The sequence below is a fragment of the Notolepis coatsorum genome, assembly GCF_963971535.1.
Source record: "Notolepis coatsorum genome assembly, chromosome: 19".
Lineage (NCBI taxonomy): Eukaryota > Metazoa > Chordata > Actinopteri > Aulopiformes > Paralepididae > Notolepis > Notolepis coatsorum.
In genome coordinates this window covers 77974142-77983209 of record NC_140183.1, presented here as the reverse complement: position 1 = coordinate 77983209, position 9068 = coordinate 77974142, and the positions used below count along the sequence as shown (strand labels likewise).

General features: G+C 47.8%; 1 protein-coding gene across 1 annotated transcript in view; it reads left to right on the top strand.

The window, feature by feature from the left end:
- nphs1 (NPHS1 adhesion molecule, nephrin) overlaps positions 1–9068 on the top strand; it is a gene marked incomplete at its 3' end in the record, with an annotated part of 212975 nt that overhangs the window by 93117 nt on the left and 110790 nt on the right. The window contains exons 9-10 of the mRNA XM_084336716.1: positions 428–569; positions 1082–1206. Of these exons, the coding sequence (XP_084192842.1) occupies positions 428–569; positions 1082–1206 (267 nt within the window). The remainder of the gene's footprint in view (positions 1–427; positions 570–1081; positions 1207–9068) is intronic.

Below are 9068 nucleotides of genomic sequence, written 5' to 3'. Positions count from 1 at the left end.
AATCACCCCCAATAATAGGCTTAATAACCAGAGTTGCTGCTTAGGCATGGCCACCATCATACAGGTGCAAATTGGCACTTTAGTCAATTTGTCACGGCATGCAAAGAGGAAGATCAGATGAATTTGAATTTGTTTATTTTTCAGAGACCACGCACAACATCAATTATTGCAGCAGCTAATTTGCCATCTGTGTTCGCAAAGACAATACAGTGTGTGTTGTTTTTCCTCTGTATGTGTTCTCTCTCTCTCTCTCTCTATCTATCTCTTCCTCTGTGTGTGTTCTCTCGCTCCCTCCCTCCCTCTATGTGTGCTCGCTCCATCCCTCTCTCTCTTTCTCTCTGTCTCTCTCTTTCTCTGCGAGTGTGTCAGAGAGCCCTGGGCAGGCTGTCCTCGGTCTGAACTGTCCTGTGTGCTTCTGTGTCTGCAGGGAGACAACGGTGGGATGACAACCATGTCCAATCTGACCCACCGGGTCTCGCGGGAGGAGAACGGGCTGCCGCTCACCTGTGAGGCCTTCAACAAGGGCACACGCTTCTCCAAGAGCCAGACCACCAACCTCAATGTCTACTGTGAGTCTGAAATACACTCACTACCAACCTCAATGTCTACGGTGAGTCCGAAATACATTGACTACCAACCTCACTGTCTACTGTGAGTCTGAAATACACTCACTACCAACCTCAATGTCTACGGTGAGTCCGAAATACATTGACTTACCAACCTAAATGTCTACGGTGAGTCGGAAATACATTGACTACCAACCTCAATGTCTACGGTGAGTTTGAAATACATTGACTTACCAACCTAAATGTCTACGGTGAGTCGGAAATACATTGACTACCAACCTCAATGTCTACTGTGAGTGAAATACATTGACAACCAACCTCAATGTCTACTGTGAGTCTTAAATACATTAAAACATGTTTTTTTTAAAGAGTCCGCAGTTTCTTCAAAACTAGACTTAGACTCAATCATTACATTCCATGCTTATTACATGTAAATGCAATATGAGGCAGAGTCCACATCGTCCTCATTCCAAATGGCACCTTTAACTCTTTCACCGCTCCCCTTTCCTTCTCAGACCCCCCCCAGAAGGTGTGGCTCGAAGCTCCGCCTCAAGGTGTCCCTCTCCGTTCAGGGACCACTGTCCACCTTGTCTGCTTCTCCAGCGGGGGAAATCCCACCGGCACCCTCACCTGGCTCAAGGTTTGTGTGTGTGTGTGTGTGTGTGTGTGTGTGTGTGTGTGTGTGTGTGTGTGTGTGTGTGTGTGTGTGTGTGTGTGTGTGTGGTGTGTGTGTGTGTGTGTGTGTGTGTGTGTGTGTGTGTGTGTGTGTGTGTGTGTGTGTGTGTGTGTGTGTGTGTGTGTGTGTGTGTGCATGGCCGGTTTAATATTGCTTTGCCCCCCTCCCCTCTCCCTGCCCCAAGTATGGCAATGGTGCAAATAATGGGGTCATAAAAATCTAAAATAAAGACTTGGATAATTAACAAGATGCACGACAGTTCAGATAAAAATAGACAAATTAAATCACTATGAAACCATTATGTCTTTATCACATGCTATTGTTAGGCTTTATTATTGTAATTATTATGCTATTGAGAGACAAAGGCAGAATCAGACCTCAAGGTTTTTCCTCGTCGTTAACTTTTATTTGGTTCCAAAATGTGAAATATTAAAATTAAATAAATTACAGCCTTAGGTCCATGAAAAGTAAAAAGAAATAGCCTGTGCAGCCTATGCCAAGAACTATGAAATACTATGAAAAATTATGACACATGGGGAAGAAAAAGGATAAGTGTAGCCTAAATCATTTGAGGCTTAATAAAAGCACAATAAAAACACTAATAAATACAACCGTGCCTTCACTTTAAGTGTGCATTGATCAAAAGAAATAAACAACCATATCCAATCAAAGCGAAAGCAAGAATTACACCACACTTACCAGAGCAATGTTAGACCTTCCCGAATAATCATTTATAATTGGTGCAGATTTTAATGCCATTTGGAATCCAAGGATGGACAAATCTTACCCCTCCTTTTCCAACCAACAAAAAAATTCATCTAATGCTTTAAAGGATTGGTCGAAGATTACAGGTGTAAATGACTTATGGCGATCACTCAACCCCACAACCCGGAAGTACTCTTGTCGATCTGCGAGACATAACACATTATCCAGAATAGATTATGTTTTTGCATCCCCGAGACTATTTGATAACTATGATGTGGAAATGATACCCAATGCATTATCAGATCACTGTTATTTACTCCTAAAAGGGACATTTGGTATACTATCATCCCGAGCCCCAAGATGGCGATTGTATAACTGCCTAATAACAAGGAATTCATTACACAAATCAAAGAAGCTCTTACAGTATTCCTACGGAGGAACGCGAACTCGGTGCAGGACCCTAGAATATTATGGATGTCGGTAAAGGGAATGATCAAGGATTTCACTGATAGCTTTTCCTCCAAAATACGCAAGAATCGATGCTCAAAACTGGCTGAACTGGAAACGCTTTATTCAACGTTATTTAATTCTTTACAATGCAACAACTCGGTTCGACTGGAAAATCAAGTTCTGTATCGTATTAGCTCTCGCTCGGCGTCACTCTCTGCACTGTCCTCGCACACGTACACACGCACTGAATAAAGACCACAATGTACCTTTAATACCAATATTTGTCTGACCACACCCCTATCAGCTTACCCATATAAGCAGGGGTGGGGCAACCCACTCGCCTCATTCTCGCTTTCACCACAAGGAAGTGCCTCGGTAGATCCCCACACTTGAAGTGATGTGATGGTAGGAGAAGAGTTGGAAAACAAGGATACGTTGACATCATATCTTTATTTTCTCTCTCACTATTTTCGAGAAAATACGGCGATATTGTCTTCGTACTGGAGTGTCTGGAAGATGATGATCATTCTAAAAATCCTCCACCGGTTTTCGTATTGGGAGTTTGCGCCGCTACATGCTTTTCCAACTGCAGTCCTTGCTGTGTGCTGGTTGCGGTAAAGGCACAGCTGGGCTGTAGGACGCGCCGCTGTTGTGAGAAGCGGTGGGTTCCTGGTTTTGGTGAGTTATGTTTGCTGGCAGGCTCCACTTGTCTGTTAGTGCTATGGGGGCTAATTGACAATGTTTATGAAAACCGGCCCCAGGCTAGGGTCCTTTGTTCAGCCTCTTAGGCGACAGAAGACCTTGGTCTGAAGCCCATTATAGTTTTAACTAGTGGGCCGCGACCATTAACACTGGTGATCCCTGTGTTTTCTGGACAAGTGGATATCTCTCTGTCACCGTGTAGCCCCTTCTTTCATATCCAAATGAGAGTATTCCTTCACGAGGAGATATGGGCATAGATGTTCGATAGCGGAAGATCTATGTTCAAGTCAGCTACACAGGCCAGTTTGGGTATTGTGCTGGCTCCGTCGGGTGTTGGTAAAATCACCGTTGTAAAGCTGTGTTGACATCTTGTTTCTCTTTTCTCTTAAAAAGTGAGGAGGTTTTCAGAACGGTGGCCTGTCTGGGTGAGTGTTATATCATTGTGTACAAGTTCAGGTGATAGCTGCTTAGCTTACGGTTAGCCAGTCAGCTGTTAGCTGCGGCGTTAGCCTGCTGTGATCACTGCGTGGCCTACATAGGTTGGGCCTACTGTTAGCCAGTCAGCTGTTAGCTGCGGCGCTAGCCTGCTGTGATCACTAGGAAACGTTAGCTTGCTGCTATCGGCCAAGGCCCAGCGCGGGGTAGCTCCGGCTCCTCGCGCGCCGCCGCGAGCTCCCCTCTGGTCGCGTGCGCTGTTCGCTCGGCGTCTCGCGGGCAGGAGCAGTAGCGACCGACGGTTGGAGCGGCCGTTAGCTTAATGCTACTCTGTTGAACGTGCTTTGATTATAACATGTTTTAAACACTCTTGACTACGACGTCATCTTTGACAGAGGATGTTCGTCAAACCTGCCCTGGGTCAGGACGGCAAAGCCTGCGTCGACAAAGGGGACCGTAGCGACGGGTTGGAGCGGCGACGCTGCCCAGATCGAACAACACAGGACGGCTGTGTTTTCTACGGTGTCTTGAGACTGCACTTCGTTGATCTACGCTCCGGGTAGGACAGGTCTAACCAGACCTTGTACACTTCTTCTGGCTTTCCCTTCTAAATGTTTTGTAAATAACGATGTTTTCCAAAACGAGTGTTACTGCACTACATTTAGGATACGACGCGAGTTGTGTGTGAATTGTCTTGTCACTAGGTATTTAGCTTCTCCGTGCAAATCGGGTTGTTGTTTCAGATGTGAAAATGATCTGGTTGTTGTGTTGAGAAACATCATGTGTGTTTATATGTACCGTGTACTCACAACTAAGGGGGTTAACTAACCTATAAAGCTATGCTTAGTGACAAATGAGTAAAGAATATTCTTTTCTCAGCCTGTAATGACAATAAACAGTGTGTTCACATATTAACAGGTTTTCCTGTTTTAACTGGCCGTATTAAGGGTAAAGTAGGAGGATTGTGTTTCCCCCCGGTTCCCTGGGGACTTCTTCATCCTCCTATCAGACATGTTGTTGCACTACATTGTGTCAATGTGTGGTAGGGATACGATGTAACCCTTAGCTTGATTGCTGAGGTTGTGCTAAATCTGCTGGAGAACCTTTATTTTCCTAAAAGAAAAGATTGTTGGTCGCTTTCGTGTGTGCTTAGCAAGGCCTGTGGCCGATACTAATCGAGAATTATGTATTCTCTCATTATGAAAAACGGCGTTCCTCTGTAGAGTGTTTTTGCCATTTTTTGTAGGTGATGATGGGTTGTGTGTGTCATGTGACCTACAACTGGGTTGGACTGGCCACAGAAGCACATGTGTAAGTTTGGACCGGGGCTCTTAGAGAGCCCTCTCTATTCTGTGTTTTTTCCTTAGTAAAAATCAGATAGCAGGTTAGCTCATGCGCTGTGTGAAGCTGTCAAACACTTCATAGAGCTGACTATGACTGTGTCATACTCTCTTTTTGTCATTACATCGTATCATGGGTGTGGGGTCGTAAAGGGGTGAACTGGTAACCTTTCCTCTCCCCCTTTTTTCTGTTGGTCAGGGGTACACCCCCTGTCCTTCAAGGTTCCTGTCACGTTGCGGTTCGGCACGTTACGGGGTGAGGGGGGGGGGGGGGGAGTTTCCTGGTCCCACGGCCTGGAATATTGGGCGTGTGCACCGCAGAAATTCCCCCGCCATAGAGTACGTCACCGTGCACGTCTCTGTTGGTAGTACTTCCGTGTGCTGTTCAGGTCCATGTGATGGATCTGTTTTCGGGGGGTGGTCAGGGCTCCTCCTCACCAAGCGCCTATTCGGGCCTTCTGTGAGTTCGGACTCCTCCTTCCATGTGAGGGAGCCTCCTTCAGAGTACAGAGCCTCCTCCTCAGATTGTCAAGGTGAGTGGACCCTCTAGAAGGTGTCCTATTCTATTGTGTATGTATTCGATTCAATTCGATTATTGAGTGTGTATGGGTTCAGTGCCTCTTCCCCGAAGAGCCCTAAAACCAATTTTTTACATGGCTCAAGGTGCAATATATTCTTTTCAATCTGTACAGCTCGCGTGGGAAGTCTCTCTGGGGATTCCCGTCTCCTTCCTATGGGAGGGTGGTGGGATGTAAAAATGTGTAGACTGGGATACATACTGTTGGTGCTTCCTTCTTTTCTATTAAAAAAGAGTTGGGGTTAGGAAGTGTCACACCCCTCTTGTCGTTCCCCTGGGCGCCTTGGGGATTCAATGACAGGTCTAAATAGCCTGTTCATTGATGTGGGTGTGTCCCGACGCACGTATAGTGCTAGCTCGCTGTAAACAGGCGACTGACTGGCACGCCTTGGTTGCTTGAGGTTAAAACGGCGTTTTTATAAAGCAACTGGGATGGAGGTTTTTCCTCTTCCGACGACCACATCCCACGACCTGGGTTGGTTATCGACGGATTCTCGTTCATGTCTGGGGGATGATGACGGAATGGATCTGAACATATGTAGAGGGGTCTCACGCCCTGGGGGTGGGCCACTGGGCACGGTTCGCCCGAACGTCTGGGTGGCGCCTTCTTTTCATGTTAAGATCAACACGCATATCTGCCCGTTCTCCTGGAGTAGGCATGTCGGCGTGGTTAGGGCACGGGACTGGTTCTGGTCATGCTGGTCCGGATCAGTTGAACCCGTTGTCCGCCGGGGATGCAGATCTGCTGTTCTGGTACCCTGAGGGACTTGGGCTTTTTTCAGGGGGAAAAATGCCAGGTCGGTCCGGGTGTCACAGGATTAAGCGCTATGGAGACCCTGGTTGGGTAAATTTTTTACTCAGCACTGTCGTAATGGCTTACGGCCATGCCAACCTGTACACGCTCGATCTCGTCGGATCTCGGCCGCTACACGGGTTGGTCCTGGTTAGTACTTGGTTGGGAGACCGCCTGGGAATACCTAGTACGGTGTGCTTGGGGCTGGTTCTCCATTCTTTTTCGCTCTTCTCTCACGCATGGCGAAGAGGGGCCTGTTGGGGTGGTCTTTGACCTCCTCTGGTGACCCTGTGCTTCCCGTATCGCCAGGCCCGGTCCGAAGTAATGTTTCGTCGACCCGTAGGCCTGGGTTAACCCTTTTTGAAAACTGAAACACTTGTACTGCGGTATAGCCGGTGTATACTCGCAGGTGTGTTTTGGAGTTTTTTCTTGAGGGGTTATAGGAACAACCGCCGCATTGGGTAACACCAAGGTGGTTGATTCCCTGGTGTGTTGGGGCAGTGTCAACTCCCGGGTTCACCGGTTGAGGGTGCCCCTGCACGTTCATGACGTCTGCCGATCGTGTCAGCCTTCTCTGCCTCAACCCCTCTGGGTGGGTTTTTTTTAAATGGAGGCTTGGTCATGCAACAATGCCAGCATACGCCCCTTCCGCCGGGGCGGCTGTGTTCAGCTGTCCCCTCTGGCGCCTGTCTCGTCCGCAGTCTCCAGGCTAGGGTTAACAGCCTGTTGCCTGGTTTTTCCCCGGTGCGCTGCCTGCTTCCGTTGGTTAACCTTTGTTGTGTGCTTACGGCCATGCTGACTGCCTGTTCTGCAGCGTCAGTGTGCCAGGCGGTGTACTATTGGGGGGACAGGGCCCGCTCGGCTGAGGGGCCTTTGTCCGAATACGCTGGCGATGTGGGGGGCGGGGTCACTAAGTGCCCACCTGGTGGGGTCTTGATGCTGGCATCATGGACTTCTCCGGGCCCCCGTTCCAGGGGGTCCAGTCCCTTTGGTGGGTCTGGGTCTTCCTTCGCGCTCCGCTGCTACGGCCTTGCCACGGGGTTGGGTTTGCCCTTGACCCCGTGATTCTGGGGGCAGTGACGAGGTTGTTTCCTCCGTTCGTTCCCGGGTGGCATGCGGGTTGTGCGTGTGTGTAGTCGTGGGGTCAAGCCACGGTCTGCTCACCCTGTGCGTTGAGTTGCTTGAGTGCCTCTTCGCACGGTCGGGTCCGTCGCCCTCCCGTGAAGCCCTCCATTAGGGTGGGTCGGGGGGCCTCGGCCCTCCCTGTTCTGATGGTTGTGGGGGGCTTTCAGCGGGGTGTATTTGTCGGCCGATGGCTCTCGCTCGGCCTCCCTTGTGCAGAGAGTGACGCCGAGCGAGAGCTAATACGATACAGAACGTTAGGTTATGACTATAACCAAGTTCTGTTAGTATAGCGACGCTCGGCGTCCGACGCCGCTGCAGCCCTTGATCTCGCCTTGTGGTGAAAGCTTGGGAAGGAGGCGAGTGGGTGGCCCCACCCCTGCTTATATGGGTAAGCTGATAGGGGTGTGGTCAGACAAATATTGGGATTAAAGGTACATTGTGGTCTTTATTCAGTGCATGTGCACGTGTGCGAGGACAGTGCAGAGAGTGACGCCGAGCGTCGCTATACTAACAGAACTTGGTTATAGTCATAACCTAACGTTAATGTACTAAAAAAAGAGATTAACGCCATATACAGACAACAATCTGAAATACAAATACGCAGCGCAAGACAACAGCAGTACTCTCAAGGTTCTAAACCAAGTCACCTATTAGCTATGTGATTAAGAGTTAACGCAAAATTTGCAGATATAACTACCATTAAAGCACAACAAGGACTTGTTACAGACCCTAAAAAAATAAATGCGGCATTCAAAGAACTCTACTCCAACTTGTATAAATCAGAAACGACCTTCGATCAAAACAAAATGGACACATATCTCAATCATATTAACCTCCCTAAACTTTCAGAGGATGACGCTAAACAGTTAGAAACACCGATCACACTAGAGGAACTCAAGAAGGCCATATCCGAAATGCAATGTGGTAAGGCTCCTGGAAGAGACGGTATCCCACCAGAAATGTACCTCTCTTGTTGGGACATAATTGGACCCTTATTACTAAATATGATTTTATACTCAGTCAAGGAGGGGAACTTCCATAAGAACGACAATATTGCACTCATAACAGTCCTCCTTAAAAAAGACAAAGACCCCACCGAGTGCGGTAGTTATAGACCCTTAAGCCTCCTCGGAACCGATATCAAACTGTACTGTAAGGTATTAGCCATCAGACTACAAAAGCATATGACGTCTTTAGTTCATCCGGACCAAACTGGCTTCATAAGAGGCCGCTTGATCACTGATAACATAAGACGATTACTACACATACTAGATGCTAACAAGGACGACACCACACCTAAGGTGATGCTGTCCCTGGATGCAATGAAAGCTTTTGACAGGTTGGAATGGTCGTATCTATGGGCAGTATTAGAAAGGATGGGGTTAGGAAAAGGTTTCATTGATATGATTAAAGTATTATACAAAGACCCATCGGCCATGATTACAACAGGTATAATCACCTCTGGAATCTTTCCGGTATCACGCTCAGCCAGACAGGGTTGCCCTCTTAGTCCCGGACTATTCGATCTATCATTAGAGCCTTTAGCATAATATATAAGACAATCCCAATCCATAGAACCAATCGTAATCAAGGGCACACAACATAAAATTAGATTATATGCGGACGACGTAATACTGTTCATGCAAAACCCCAACACCACATTGCCTCATCTGCTCAAGTTGATTGAGGACTTTGGAGA